This window comes from Ostrea edulis, chromosome 3 (genome assembly GCF_947568905.1).
Source record: "Ostrea edulis chromosome 3, xbOstEdul1.1, whole genome shotgun sequence".
NCBI classification, from domain to species: domain Eukaryota; kingdom Metazoa; phylum Mollusca; class Bivalvia; order Ostreida; family Ostreidae; genus Ostrea; species Ostrea edulis.
Genome location: NC_079166.1, coordinates 80609571 through 80626140, shown reverse-complemented (window position 1 = coordinate 80626140; position 16570 = coordinate 80609571). Strand labels below are relative to the sequence as shown.

General features: G+C 34.5%; 2 protein-coding genes across 6 annotated transcripts in view; both read left to right on the top strand.

Moving 5' to 3' along the window:
* LOC125675589 (ADP-ribosylation factor GTPase-activating protein 2-like) overlaps window positions 1-3062 on the top strand; it is a 32167-nt gene extending 29105 nt beyond the window's left edge. For all 3 annotated transcript variants that reach the window (XM_048913341.2, XM_048913343.2, XM_048913342.2), the window contains one exon: window positions 1322-3062. In XM_048913341.2, the coding sequence (XP_048769298.1) occupies window positions 1322-1339 (18 nt within the window). In that variant the 3' untranslated portion in view covers window positions 1340-3062. The remainder of the gene's footprint in view (window positions 1-1321) is intronic.
* Window positions 3063-8971: 5909 nt separating this feature from the next.
* Window positions 8972-16570, top strand: part of LOC125675587 (uncharacterized) — a 39389-nt gene continuing 31790 nt past the window's right edge. For 2 of the 3 annotated variants that reach the window (XR_008801298.1, XM_056159133.1), the window contains exons 1-3: window positions 8977-9238; window positions 12300-12432; window positions 12673-12793. Coding sequence is in view for 2 of the 3 variants with exons in the window: in XM_056159133.1 (XP_056015108.1) it covers window positions 12319-12432; window positions 12673-12793 (235 nt within the window). In the remaining variant the exon portion in view is untranslated. Of the gene's footprint in view, window positions 9239-12299; window positions 12433-12672; window positions 12794-16570 lie in introns of all 3 variants that reach the window. The other variant, XM_048913335.2, reaches the window with a different exon arrangement.

The following is a 16570-nucleotide window of genomic DNA, read 5'->3' as shown; positions in this document are numbered from 1 at the left end:
TCTCTTTTCTTCTTTTAAACAATGTTCTATTTCCTTGTAGAATTAATATTTTACTTGTAGTTTTTAGTTTTATAGTAAATGATAATATGAACTGATTGAGTTAGTTAATGTCGATAGTAAGGCAAATGAGCATGTCCACAGTCTTGTTCAATAATGCTATTTTAATTATTATAATATAATGTATTATAATTACTGATATAATTATAAATACTATTACAGTGCTTTGATTCATTCTACAATTTCTATTGAGATACTGTTAAACACCCGTATAATGAAAGGCTGAACAATTTTGATTTGTTTTTAAAATTATATTTAATTCGTTATATCTAATGAATTCATAATCAGGTTTAAAACTACAGGGAATGAAAATCATGTCACTGTAAGCTTTGATTCATTATAAGTGTGTTTGGTCTAACCTTGTTTTACTGTAAGTGTGAATTCATTATAAGTGTGTTTTACTGTAACCGTGTTTTACTGTAAGCGTGAATTCATTATAAGTGTGTTCACTGTAACCGTGTTTAACTGTATTGGTGGATGAAATTGACGTTGGTTTGATGCTAACGTGTCAATGCAATTTTATATACATGTAATTTAAAAATTGAAGGTATTATTGACAACACTTTGTGATTCTGCAGTGTGGGGTGTTGAATTATAATGATAACTATGCATGCTCATTTGTGTAGATTTACAGGAACTGGTCATGTCCATGTTTTCCTTCAGGTTTTCCTTTAACAACTAACATTGCCTTTATACAGTCCATATCAGAATTCTGCACATTTTTCTATGAAAATAAATTATATTTCAGAAAATGTTACTATAGATATATTGGTACTGCAATATTTTCAATTTAAATTGTTGCATGAACATGTTGAACAAGTATAAAGCTTTACACAGACTTGTGTAATTATTTTGTATTTGCATGCATGTAAAGATCCAATTGTATTCTTTGCAATGTATATTATTTTCCAATAATTATGGTCATGATGGTAAAAAACATTATTTTTATTTATACAGAATCTGAAACTTTCCAAAAATTTGATGTTTAAAATAAAGATATGTTCTTTTACACTGTAAAATCACTTATTTTCGTGGGGTCAAATTTTCGTGGTGTGAGAAAAGCTAAGTATGTTTTAAGGGGACTTCATTTCAAAGTGAAAGAGATGTTTATTAGAATTCAGTTAGTCTTTTTCATGGTGGAATGGAATTCACAGTACATGCCACGTGAAAATTAAAACTCCTACGACAATTCCTGATTTTACTGTATTAGAAATGTTTCAGGATGCAATGCTTGAATATTTACCTATGATTTTCTTAATTACAGGACAAGTACAGCGGTTGACAAAAGCTTTATACCTTATATTTAATTGTGGATTTGAACTATTGGTGGAGGCAGGATTTTAAAAACAAAGTCTTCAAATTGCTGCATCCCGTGTAGAATACTACAACTTCAGTGATGTGCGATTCTTGTGGAGACTGGCACATTTGCCTCGGTTGGATTTACATCTGTAACATTTAAATAGATACATCTTCACTGTGTTGATTTTACATGGACCTGTACATCCATTATATAAATGTTATACGTGAAACTATGTGAATATATTTATGTGCTACTTTTGGAGAAAGTGTGTAAAAGATCAGGTTTTTTAAATGGTCGACTACATCCACATGTATATATATCGAGTAGAATTATCCATTCATTCTCTCTCACAGTTACTTTTCTCGCAGGACCTGATGTATAGAATATCTTTTGAATCATTACTTCATTTGGATTGGACCTCAATACAATGCAGGATTGTTGACCAGAACCCAAAGTCTACAGATGACAATATCACATGAGCAAATATCAACTTTATTGTATTGAGAGAGGGAGAGAGAAGACTGAAAGATTATGTCCTGAAATATTGAGAATATTTCCCCATCATCATTTGATTTCTGATCACTGTCAAGTATTTTGAAGCCCAATTCCAACTTACTACATGTCAAGACTATATTTATCTATCCTGTGCACTATCTACATACATGTACCAGCTAACGACCAGTATTCTAACACAACACGTTGTCAGGGCTTATTCCAAATGACTGTTCAAGTCTCCAGTGTACAATGTACAAGTAATGCAATGGCCTGGATTAATGGGATTCAGAATTTACAAGTAATGCAATGATCCAGATTAGTAAGATCCAGAATTTACAAGTAATGCAATGATCCAGATTAGTAAAATCCAGAATTTACAAGTAATGCAATAATCCAGATTAGTAAAATCCAAAATTTACAAGTAATGCAATGATCCAGATTAGTAAGATCCAGAATTTACAAGTAATGCAATGATCCAGATTAGTAAGATCGAGAATTTACATGTAATGCAATGACCTGGATTAATGGGATCCAGAATTTACAAGGAATGCAAGACCTGGATTGATGGGATCCAGAATTTGCAAGTGATGAAATGCTCTAGATTAGTAAGATCCAGACTCCACCTAAAAATGGAAGACAACATCCAGGGATCCAAATTGTTCAGCAATGCTTAAAAAAACACAAGGTGTATGTCAAGTTAGAGTATTGGAGCAGGCCTATTTCCTCCTACAGGGCAACTATTGACCCTTTCTTAGGGAATTCAGCTTGGGATGTCTGATTGCTATCATACATGCATGAGATGCTGTTTTGACCTATGCATGATTAGGATGAGAGAAAGAGTGTATACGTGTATTTAGATTTATTACTCCTACATAGGTCAGAATGTTATGAATGATCGAAATAGTTAACCTGCTGATTGACCTGTTAAATAAGTTTTCATATAAAATAATTCAATATCATGTACACTGATTTGATGTTCAGACACGTTTAAGAATGTATACATTGTCTGATCGCAATACATGTACTTGTGTCTTCATTTGAAGGCATGGAGAATTGGTGTAACTGTTAAGTAACAAATGAAATGTCATTCACATGGGTTCTGGGACACTTCATTCCATGCAGATCTTTTCTCAGCATATTACGTAACAGAAATTGTCAACTTACTGAAGAAATACATTTTATGATATGTAATAAAAGATAGCGCAAAGTTGACAGGTGTATCTTCATGTCTGTTCCCATCATTGTTTATACAGTACAAGGAGATCGCTAAATGTCGACACTTAGAAATACATGTTATATAAAGGAGACGCGGTTAGCGCTTAAGTATTATTCATGTTCTTTATATGTTATATCTCTCACCTGATTTGATTCGCGAGAGCATGTTCTATGTATGATCAACTTTTAAATCGATGCAAGCTTCTGAAAAATAAGTTGATGTTGCAGGGTTTGAACAGTTTCGTTAGAAGTCAGCACATTCATGTTCGTTATATTTACAAATGCATATGTACAACCTAGTCTTATGTTGTATACTGTCTGACTTGTTTTTACCAAATGTTAGGCCACCCTTTACTTGTTGATTTGGACTATGGGTTACACCGTTTACCTGATTAAGATATAGAGGGTCCACGGCAGGTGTGACCGCTCAACAGGGGGATACTTACTCCTCCTAGGCATCTGACCTTACCTTTGATGTGACCAAGGATCCGTGTTTGTCCAACTCTTATTTTGTATTCTTTATGAGAATGATCACTGCTCGTTATCTTCACTTTTATCGTCATCATCGCGCATTAATAGCACCATATGCTATAACTAGGAAGAATTATTTTAGCACACCAAATCTGATATTTCCCCTTCTTTATTCCATAGTTTTTAAAACATTTTAGTGAGCAGCTTTAAAGTGGAAAATTAAGAGTCACGGTACATAACGGTCACTTATATGCACATGTGCTTCAACAAAGGAACAGCGTTGTGTTCATATTATGATAGTACATTTATCTTGCCAACGTACCAAACACCATAGGCCTAAATGTCAAAAGACAAAAAAAGTTAGGGTTCGGACCATAAAAAAATGCCCAAAAATTCGAATAAATATATATTTATATAGAATCTACACCAAATATTAAAAGCCTATGTCTAAAAAAGTCCAAAAATGGACGAAACACAGTCTTATATTGTATACCAAATATCAAAGGCCTATGTCAAAAGACAAAGTTATGGCCCGGACAAACTTTGCATGAGAAGCGGAAGAATTCACACTATAACAATTTGTCCTGGGAAGGGGATATATAATGATCGTTAACCATGTGAGTGGCAACTGGAGGATATATAGGTACAACGGTAGTTTGAAATTGAAAGCTTCCCTACTTTAATAAAAAAAAAAAAAAAAAAAAGCAGTTTTAGTAGAAAGTAATCTGGATTTAGAAGGGGAAAAAAAGCCCTGCTGGACTCGAACTCGCGATCTATATACAGTTCCGTGCACAGTCGACTCTCTCTCTCTCTCTCTCTCTCTCTCTCTCTCTCTCTCTCTCTCATGGTCAGTCGTTAATGATTATATGAAATGTAATGTTTCCATGCATATTTACAAAGCCTTTTAATATCAGATTTCTTCTCACTTTGCAAAACTGCCTTCTGCGGATATAAGCAGATTTTTGCATTTATTGATCAAATAATTGACCCAAAAAATGCATTAACTTTCTTTGTATCGCTGTGCAATGCTGTTGTGAATATTTCTTCAAAGTTTAATCTGTTAAAAAATCACTCGCAATCTTTCAATGACGATTCAAGGTGATAGACATCCTCATAGGTCAATGTTATGTGGTTTCGTTCGTACCCCCCCCCCCCCTCTCATTGTGTAAAGGGCACATAATCATAAAACCTCGCATGGCTTGTGAGGATGGATGATAGTTCTTCTGAAAAGTTCAGTCGACTGTTTATTTATATCTGATGAGCAAATGTCCTCGTATTCTAGCTTAGAAATTGGACATATTTCCCTATCATAAAAAGGTTTCTTGCATGTGAATATAACATTAAGAAAATGTTTGAAATCCCGTTCAATAATATCTCCACCTACCGAGCAACACTCAACGAGGGAAGCAAACCCATAAAGAATAGACAGAAATTGTTGGTACATTTGTTTCTACATGTACATGTATATTTTCATGAATTCTTAATTTTTAATTTTGAAAGGAAGTCGGCCATTATGCCAATGCAGTTTATACCTCAATCTCATGAGACTTCAATACTTTCACTGCTGATTTAAGTCACTTATGATGACTTATGTACACACTAATGATGACCTATACACACTTATGATGACTTATACACACTTATGATGACCTATACACACTTATGATGACCTATACACACTTATGATGACCTATACACACTTATGATGACCTATACACACTTATAATGATCTATACACACTTATGATGACTTATACACACTTATGATGACCTATACACACTTATGATTTCTTATGTACACACTAATGATGACCTATACACACTTATGATGACCTATACACACTTATGATGACTTATGTACACACTAATGATGACCTATACACACTTATGATGACTTATGTACACACTAATGATGACCTATACACAGTTATGATGACTTCTGTACACACTGATGATGACCTATACACACTTATTTAAGAAATAAGGTATCATTTAAAAATATTTATCGGGATATAAATACGGGTTGGTCACGTGATCAAATTCCATAAAGCAAGGGCTTTATGGAAAATTTGATCATGTACCAACCCGTATTTATATCCCGATAAATATTTTTAAATGATACCTTATTACTTATATTTACATTTTTGGTCGGTAACATTGCTGAATTGTGTTAACAACACGTTTCCATACATTTCAAATTGTTGACGTCCACAACGAAGCGTCATAGATGTTCAAAATGACGACAACACAAAACAAAGTTCTATAAAATGAAGAACTGTTTTAATTATTAAGACGCTAGAAAGCAAGTATATCAACATATACTTATACATTAACTCGGGAGTATATAATGGAAAACTCTTCCATATGTCTAATTTTAGGGGGTGGGGGAATTATGATTTAAACGGGGATGCGCAGTGTTACACTTAGAGTTGTGATGCGCTTTGACTTTTGAAAAGCGAAGACGTTGAAGACCGACTTTGAAATATATTCTGTGGATATTACGGAGTTAACAGAAGACTGAGATGGAGGAACATGAAGAACAGGGCGGCAGTCGTCAGGTGTAGGCAAATTATTTATAGACAGGACAGAGGACGCAGCTCAGATGAATCTCCGGAAAGAACTGAACATCGCAGAGAATGTGGAACTGCACGAAGGTAAGGGACGGTTTGGATTTGGATATGTAATTGTTGATAAACATGAGCTCACTGAACGCTTCTTTTGACTCGATAATTTTTTGTAATAGGTTTTTAACGACGCCTCGCTTCGATGTCCCGACATAAACTTGGAAACCGACATCAAGCGGCTGCTGTGGCACGGAAGCAGTGTGGTGTGTAGGTCTTAATGCACTTTGACGACTTATCGGCCATACATCCTGTGAACGACCTTTTTGCTAAAGCCTAATGTCATCGTCTAGCAGTAGGTACAATTCCGCATCACCGATGACCAGGGTGAAGTTGTAGCAGACGAAATTTTAGACATACATTAGGCCTAGCAGGCTAGTAACTAAAGACATTGTTTACAGTTATGCTTTTATCAATTATTGATGAAAGTTCATTGCTTGGAATACAAATAAAACCGTAAATACATTTTGTGGTGTTGATTTCATCTATTGAAAGATTTCTGTAGTAAGTGAGAGCGATTGCTAGATATGTATTGCCTTAGTAAAAGTAGTACCTACTTTTAACAAATGTTCATACGCACAGTCGTGACCTCTGTTGACCCCGTAGTAGATTTATCCAGAAATAAATACGTATTGCTCGTAATAGTGTTATGTAGGAGAAAACAGTTGCAAATGTAAATATGATGACTTATGTACATACGTATGATGACCTATACACACTTATGATGACTTATGTACACACTAATGATGACCTATACACACTTATGATGACCTATACACACTTATGATGACTTATGTACACACTTATGATGACCTATACACACTAATGATGACCTATACACACTTATGATGACTTATGTATACACTAATGATGACCTATACACACTTATGATGACCTATACACACTTATGATGACTTCTGTACATACGTATGATGACCTATACACACTTATGATGACTTCTGTACACGCTTATGATGACCTATACACACTTATGATGACTTATGTACACACTTATGATGACCTATACACACTTATGATGACCTATGTACACACTTATGATGACCTATACACACTAATGATGACCTATACACACTTATGATGACCTATACACACTTATGATGACCTATACACACTTATGATGACTTATGTACACACTAATGATAACCTATACACACTTATGATGACCTATACACACTTATGATGACCTATACACTTATGATGACCTATACACACTTATGATGACCTATACACACTTATGATGACCTATGTACACACTTATGATGACCTATGTACACAGTTTTTAGACAATCTAAGTCATTGAGGGAATTTCTAAACGCGTTGAATTTATCATCCGAATTTGTGATTTCCCCAGACCTCTAGTTTCCTATTACCTCGCTTCCAAAACTCACAGTCTTGAACCTAATTGAAAAAAGTTCTGATGAATATTGCATTCTTTTTTCTCTTATAAATCTTAGATTCCTGCAATAATTGAATGATCGAAATACAAATGGGAACAAACAAAACACTAAAACAAAAAACAAAAAAAACAAAAAAAAATAAATAAATGCCAAATCCAGCGGCGGAGTTAAAATAACATTTTCAAATTTAATTAAAGCAATTCACATGGTATCTTTTATTTTCTTTCTTTTTTTAGAAAAAGAAGATCATTTAGCCTAATAAAGGATTAAAGAAGCTAGCAATACCCCCACCCCCTCCTCCAAATACACCCTAAAATCTGTGTCATTTTATTAATTCCATTTCATTAAGAATGACAGGAAATGGTAAAACTCCAGTGACTACGTACGTAGTAAACATATTACAAGCCCTATACAGGGGCGGATACAGGAATTGCAGTTACGGGGGCGCCACGTACTTTATGAGGCAGGGGGTCCAGGGCGAAGCCCTGGTGTGGGCCCAGGGGAAGAAGCCCCCGGAAACTCCTGGAATTTTACAGATTTTATAAGGCTTGGAATATGTCTCCTATTCAGTCATTTGTACTATTTTCTATCATTTTTTATAAGGTGAAATTAATAAAATTAAGCAAATTTTAAGGGTTTTTCCAAAAAAGTAAGTTCTCTCAATAAAGTAATTCAAGAAATCAAAATATTTTGTCATTTATTTTTCCGGGAGTGGAAGAAATTGTTGCTTCTTTTATCATTTAGTACATTTTTCTAAACAAGATACCACGAATTACCTTAAATTTGATAATTTTAAGGGGAGCCCTCCCCCCCTTAAATCCGCCACTGCTATAAAATTTATATAAATTCAGGAGCTTTAGGTGGCCCTCATGAAGTTGCGCTACCCTCTCCTACAAAGTCCAAAGCTGATCGCTAATCTAATTTTTAGTAATTACAAGGCAGAAATGAGTACTGGGTTAATTTACCTAACTAATCATATGATAATGAAAAGTAACTTAATTTAGTAAGAAAGGTTATGTCATTAATTAACAACTATTTTAGAATTTGTAAACAACTATTCGGAAGTGTATCCTTAAACAGCGTGTACTGGGATCCCCCCTCAAGAGTTTGTTGCGTTTTCCTCCAGAATAGTCTAAAAATAGCTATATGACTCTCCTGTCCTCTTATGCCGAGCCTCTAGAACTTTACAAGTACAAATGTAGGCCTATTTTTTTGCGCCCCATTTAACGCTTGCTTGAATATATTTTCTTATTTAACTATTTCAACGCATTTCAACATTTTCATAGGCTGTATGCATACATTTACATGTTGATTGATTACGGACATTATTTTCCCTCCCGGTTTTGTTGTCGGAGGTCCCCGCCCCCTTTTGGGCGCCTCGTCTCCATAGTAATCAATCTACTTTCGTTTTATCCATAGTTTATTGCACAATGAATGTCTCAAGTAGTTCTGTGAAGACACCGATATGGAAATCATCATTCAGATAAATTTGATATATATATCTATTAATTTTCTACTTAGGACTAATGGTGGATCATTGTAAACCGAAACCCCAGTTGTATATTCTTTAAGACCATTGAAGCTTTGAACTCCACAACAGACCAAAGGTAGACAGGCAATGCAGATCGAGTGATCATTTTCTAAAATATGGGATCTATAAAGGTAATGTGTTGACAATTTAACTCTTTATAAATATTATGTTTCATTAAATGGTTTTACGACAAGGGTAAATGTAGTACCGTTGAAAGCCGAAAATTATAATTTTCACTGCAGAATATAATGACTTTTCAACCACTTTGTGGATCTCGCACAGTTTTAGGCATGGGTGTTGTTGGGTTATAGGGTGACTGTATATTGTTTAACGTCCTGCCCGATAATTTTTCACTCAGGTATCCATGGAGACTTTGGTGTTGTTCGGATTGAGTGCTTATAAATATATTTTTTTAATAGTTGTGTGCGAGTGCGCGTGTGTGTGAGAGAGAAGGGAGCTGGGATGTAGTTATGTTTTACATGTTGAGAGGGGGTGGAAAGCAGGTACAGATTGTATCTGGAAATGCCGCCGTAAGATGGCTGACATATTGCCAAAACGGCGCCAAAACCGTAATCAATTTTCAATCAGTTTATCAGGAAATGTTTTTTGTGTGCTGTCATCACTGTTTATTTCATGTATGAAACAAATGAGACAGTATGGGTTTTAATATGTGTGTCGAATTAACGGGCATCTTTGATGAATTAAGGATCATGAGACTATGAAGAATTATAGTTCTATTGCTATAACGACATGGTTTTAGTCTAGATAAAACAATGTTATTGTCTCCACTGGGATTTTTCGTGTCAGTTTATACATATATATGTAGCTTAAACTTCAGGTCAAGATTTATCATACGGTCATCACAAAATTATTATTGTTTGTTTCATAATTAATCTGAAGATCCTGTTATTATTATTAATGTTTGTTTCATAATTAATCTGAAGTTCCTGTTGAAAAATAATGTTTGTTATTTAGGTGGCATTTACCTTACAATCTCCTAATATTATAGAGAGCTCATTTCTTTCAAAGTTCAAGGTCTCAGTGGGACGGACAGGGAGGCGTATTATGTGGACCCTGTCAGAGGTCTATGCAGAAAGTATATAAACTCGAGGTTAAACCAAATCTATTGGGAAAAGTCAGCTTGCACATGCATTCTCTACCCAGAGTTCCGTGCGCTCCTCGCACTGCGTAACACGCCCTCTGGTGAGAGAATGCTTGCATATGTCGCACGTTTTCATCGGAGCCAATCGGAACATTGCTTGGGAGAGGGCCTACATAGGCTATGTCTGTTGTCCAATCCTGTTGAGTTTTTCAATAAAATATGTTTGAATTGAAATTGCTCGGCCTTTTCCATCAAGTCGAAAAAAAAACCTTGTTTTTTTTTCTTCTTGACTAAACGGAAAAGAAAGATCGATGTTCCTATTGCACCGGCGTTTGATTTGTAAATCTTGGAACGTTAAAGGGTAGCACGTGACCGTGCATATGGAAATCGGAGGTCAGCTTGCGCAAGCACAAGTGCATGCTTATCGGAATCGGTAATATTTTATAAACAATTGTTAAGAGAATTAAAGAGAAATTAACATTCTTCATGGTCTGTGAGAAACATATTAAAGTGTTTTTAATGAAAAATGATTCATGCTTTAAAGTCTTTAAATTTATTCATTTATACATATTAATCACCTCGGCAACGCTCGTCAAAGAAAGTGCTATTTTGTTGTTCTTATCTGAAAATGGATATCATTTGTGAAGTTGCACTGAACTTTTGAAACGAAAAACGACATTCAAATTGGTGAGCATCTGATTCAAGATTTTGTTTTCAGACTTACATAATAGGATTATGGTGTTATTTTTTTTACTTGGGTTACCAAGGGGACGTGTCCCCATACCAAGTTACATTATACAATATAAAATATTTTTTTCAGTGTGCTTAGCCAATCAAATCGCGTGTTACAAATAGAATTAAAGTATTGAATAATGGTGTGCAACTCGAGAGTTACTATGTAGACCAGAGTGTGTCCCTCTGTTGAATTTGAACTTTAAGGTCTAGATCAAATATAAGGATGACTCTTAATTCAAGGATTATTGGTTGAACTAAATTAATGAAGCTACAAATATTTCATATAAGTTTATATTTACATTCTATGAATTCTTTCTTTTATATTTCTTTTTGAATTGACTGTCAGTGCTTCCATCATGAATAAGTAGATGTTTGTTGCAAACTAATTCGAACTGATTTTCTAGTACCACCTTTCTGCAAAATATTTACCAAATATGGAGTGTCATCAAGGTCCAAGGGTGCATTAACTGTTCCATTGAACGTAACAAATGGGTCAATCATATGGTATTTTAGATCTTAATTCTAATTTATATTTTTTAAATGATACATAAAAATATAAACAATAAAATGTCTTTATTTGTTGTTTCATAGGGTGATGAAAGTAGCAATCATTGAAGAAAAAAAATTGCATCACGTGGGTTTTGCATTTTTGCTGCAATGCTAGCTATAAAGAAAGCATTCAATTGTTTAAGTAAATCGAGGCAGGCTACTGACAATCAAGTTGATGTTACAGGGATTTCAACAGTCTCATTTAAAGTCAGCATTTCGCAAATTCGACGGTCGTTATAATGATCTAGTTTGCCAATACAACTTATCATTAGGTCAAATGCTATCTGACTTGTTTCAAACCGATTTTTAGGCAGTTCTTGGCACACAGATTTTGATCATTGATCACTCCGTTTATGTGATCAAAATATTGGGCTCACGGTGGGTGTAACTGACCAACAGTGAATGCTTACTCTTCTTAAGTACCTGGTCCCACATCTGATGTGTCCAGGGGTCCGTGTTTGTCCAACTCTCTATGTTGTTTTCCTTATAGAAGTTATAGACGAGGTTGACCACTGTTCGTTACCTTCACCATTCATCCACAGGGCCTATATACCATTATATAGTGATTGAACTCTAGCAATAAGACTTATAATGGAATATTTAAATGGCTCAAGGTTTAAAAAAAGGATACATTTTATATTAAGTTTCTGGTAGAGAGTCCATATATACAGTGTACCACATTCCCTTTTTAAAGGACAACACCTTGTTCCTATATAGACAAATTGTAATAAAACCTTTCTAAGATTAAAGTCATCATATTATGTGCATTTTATTTCTACCTTTCAATTTCTCAGACAATGTTGTAGATGGTTTCAATGTTTGATCATGGCGGAGAGCGAGACCTCCACAAATACCTCAGACCTCAGCGACATCTCCAAAGATAGCTCAGATGACGCCATGAGCGACACCTCCAAAGATAGCTCAGATGACGAGGAGCAGGTTCATATTTACTTATAATGTACCATATTGAGCAGATTTCATGTATTGCATCAACAGGTATATGTAAATGGATGATTTTAACCTTCATTTGGTAAAGTAATTGATCTATGTCAATAACTATAGTCTTATACTTAATCTCTAACTCACATGTAAAATATTCTAATACTATCAGCTGACTTAAACGTGATCCTTAAACATTCAAATTCGAACAAAATCATATATTTACTGTTATGTATATAGGGTCCTGTCAGGAAACGACGGAGGATAGATGCTGATAATGACAGTTCTACAGACCTGGAAGACAATGAACTTGGATACTCAGATCAAACAGGGACCACCAATCAGGAGAGGGAGAGCTCAGGTAACTAAAACAATAAAAACCTAACAGGTAATTACAGCAGTATAAATTGACAGGTAACTACAGTAGTATAAAAAGTTACTGTCAAGTAACAACAACAGTATAAAACTAACAGGTAACTACAGCAGTATAAAACTGACAGGTAACTACAGCAGTATAAAACTGACAGATAACTACAGCAGTATAAAACTGACAGGTAACTACAGCAGTATAAAACTGACAGATAACTACAGCAGTATAAAACTGACAAGTAACTACAACAGTGTAAAACCGACAGGTAACTACAGCAGTATAAAACTGACAGATAACTACAGCAGTATAAAACTGACAGGTAACTACCTCAGTATAAAACTGACAGGTAACTACAACAGTATAAAACTGACAGGTAACTACAGCAGTATAAAGCTGACAGGTAACTACAGCAGTTTAAAACTGACAGTTAACTACAGCAGTATAAAACTGACAGGTAAATACCTCAGTATAAAACTGACAGGTAACTACAGCAGTATAAAGCTGACAGGTAACTACAACAGTATAAAACTGACAGGTAACTACAGCAGTATAAAGCTGACAGGTAACTACAGCAGTATAAAGCTGACAGGTAACTACCTCAGTATAAAGCTGACAGGTAACTACAACAGTATAAAACTGACAGGTAATTACAGCAGTATAAAACTGACAGGTAACTACAACAGTATTAAATGGACAGGTAACTACAGCAGTATAAAACTGACAAGTAACTACAACAGTTATCTGTGTTACACTAACCTTGCACGGGTCAGGTGAAGGAGAGGTCACGCGTTGGAAGAGTCAAGGGGTGGAGTTTCAGGAATATATAGGTTAATGGATCGTTAAAAAACCTTATGATATCACCATCGAACAAGTGATACAAGCTCTAAAGTATTTGATATTAATTTTTGAAAATTATTCCAGAATGATAAATAGGTGATTTTTTTTTTTACAATTAAAAGTTTCTAGAGTTCACAGTTTGCTGTGAATTGATGCATGATATGGATCTTTAATGAACTTGGATAGACGTTCTAAGTTTTAAATTAAAAAAATATTGATGAAATATTGATGAAAATTCAAATCGTTATTTCATAATATCTTTGAACTCTATGGATACTATCTTCAAGAACATCTCAATTATATAAAACAAAATATGGGAGAAATATTACTTTAAAACAAATTGAAAGGAAATTGTAAAAATTCAGAAGTATTGCTATTTTTCAAATTTGAACCAATCCCGATCGAAATTATAAAAGATGTCGTCATAGAGAACATTGTAATCAGAAAACTACATCGTGTACATTCTCTTGATGTAAACTGGTTTACAAATTAAATTGATTTGTTAGAGAAACTAATTTCTTGACGAAAGCGCATACAATTATCAACAATATGATTATTTTAGTAATTTCTATCACTTCTGTTCGGGATCAGTACTTTTTTCTCTCGTTTGCGCTCCGTCGGTCGGTCCGTCCGTCTGTATATCTGTCCGTCAGTCATGCAAATCAGTTTTCCACACTTTTTTCTCTGTTCTTCCAGATAATCATTTGTTATTTGGTACATTGCTTTATCATAAAAAGTTACAGATCAAATTGGAATTTGGTTTTGATCCTCTGATTGTTCACTAAGTTATGGCCCTTGGACTTTGCAATTGCATGGCTTATCAGTTTTTGGTACTTGTTTTTAACGTGCTTGCAGATACTCATTTGATATTTGATACATTGCTTTGCCATAACAAGATACAGATCAAGTTTGAATTTGGTTTTGGTCCGATGATTTTTCACTAAGTCATGACTCATGGCCCTTGGAATTAAAATCGTTGCATGAACTATCAGTTTTCCGCACTTTTTCTCTGTTTTTATCATATCCTACACAATGAACTTGGAATATTGTGGTCCAGTAATATTTGTGACCGGTAGGGGACTATCTGTTGCCATACAATGCTCTCAGAATGCATGTTTTCTAATTGACATGTTTTTCAAACATTTTGTCAATGTTCTTGGATTCTTCTGTATGGGAATCCCGTGGGTTTCCGGGTTAGAATAGGTCCTCAGTACCACCTTGCTTGTCGTAAGAGGCGACTAAATGGGGTGGTCCTTCGGATGAGACCGCAAAAACCGAGGTCCCGTGTCACAGCAGGTGTGGCACGATAAAAAATCCCTCCCTGCTCAAAGGCCATAAATGCCGAGCATAGGCCGAAATTTTGCAGCCCTTCACCGGCAGGGGTGATGTCTCCATATGAGTGAAATATTCTTGAGAGGGACATTAAATAATATTCAATCAATCAATCAGTCAATCCTCTGTATGAGACTTAGACATGTTCCATTAGATATTCATATAATGCAACAATTAAAGTGACATTTGGACTCTAGAATCCCTTATTTGCAAACAAAAGAGCTTTTGTATCATTCCAGAAAATTGACCAGTCATCCCAAAAATACTTTGTTAAACACCACTCCGATTCCATGTACAAGTACCCTGAAGTTGAAATAAAAAATATACTGGAGTTCCTCATTGACAATATCTTCATAGTCTTTGATGATCAGTTCTTCCAACAGTCTGTTGGAATTCCCATGGGCAAGATTTGTAATCCTTTGTTAGCTGACCTGTTTTTATATTTGATGACACAGAATGTTTTCAAACGCTTCGATATGAAAAGAAAAATATTCTTGCGGTTGCCTTCAACTCGACATTTAGATATATCGACGAGGTTTCATCTGTTAACGATATTCATTTCCATTCATATGTCCATTCGATATATCCCAGTGAACTCTAACTAAAAGACACCACAGTGTCCTCCACATCTGCTTTGTACTTTTATATTATATTGCAGATACATTGTACAGTAAAACTCGAATATAGCGAACACGGATATAGCGAAATTACGGCTATAGCGAAGTGAAATCGATTTCCCCGACAAATTCTTTATATATTCTATATGAAAAATTGCGTCTATAATGAACACGGATATAGCGAATTTACGGATATAACGAAGTAAATTCCTATTCCCCTTGAATTAAAAATGAACGGATAAATCAAGTTTTATAACGAATTTGTTTTTTATTTGTTTTTTCCCCTTCATTTTAAACTCCTTGTGATTTTTTAAAATTCCTTTCCATTGCCATAAAGATCCACACTTATTACAAAATTTCTGTTTGTATTTTTTCAAAAGAGGTTGTTAACGCAAAACAATAACTACACATAAGTGAAGATATTGTTTACTATTCTTGTTAATTAAATTTGAAGTTTAATTGCATTTATTTCATCGTACACTCCTTTATTTGTGTAAAGCAGCAAGTAAATGACAACTGTAATAGACTGTTTTGCATGTATTACACATAATTTTGTTGACATTTTTCTTTCGACATGTTCTTGCGTGACTTAATAATTCAAGATAAATTATCATGTATAAATCAGTGTGTACATTTCTTGTATAAAATATTTCTCGAAAATATACAGTCTTACATTCTCTTAGAGACTATACAAAAGCAAATATATCGATTGTTGCAGTGATACAACTGATATACATGTAGAATTCGTTATATTTGAATTATGAATTCGCTATAAACGTATAGCGAATTACGCTTATAGCGAATTTTTATAGAGTGTCCGTAGAAATTCGCTATATCAGAGTTTTACTGTATATATAAACGATAAACTAACAACTCAACTTTGTGACAAGTGGGATGATTTCAGCTTCTCCATCGCCAACTTCTTATTTTTATGTAGCAATATTCCATTATCACCTGCATATGGTGTTTATATCTCTCAACT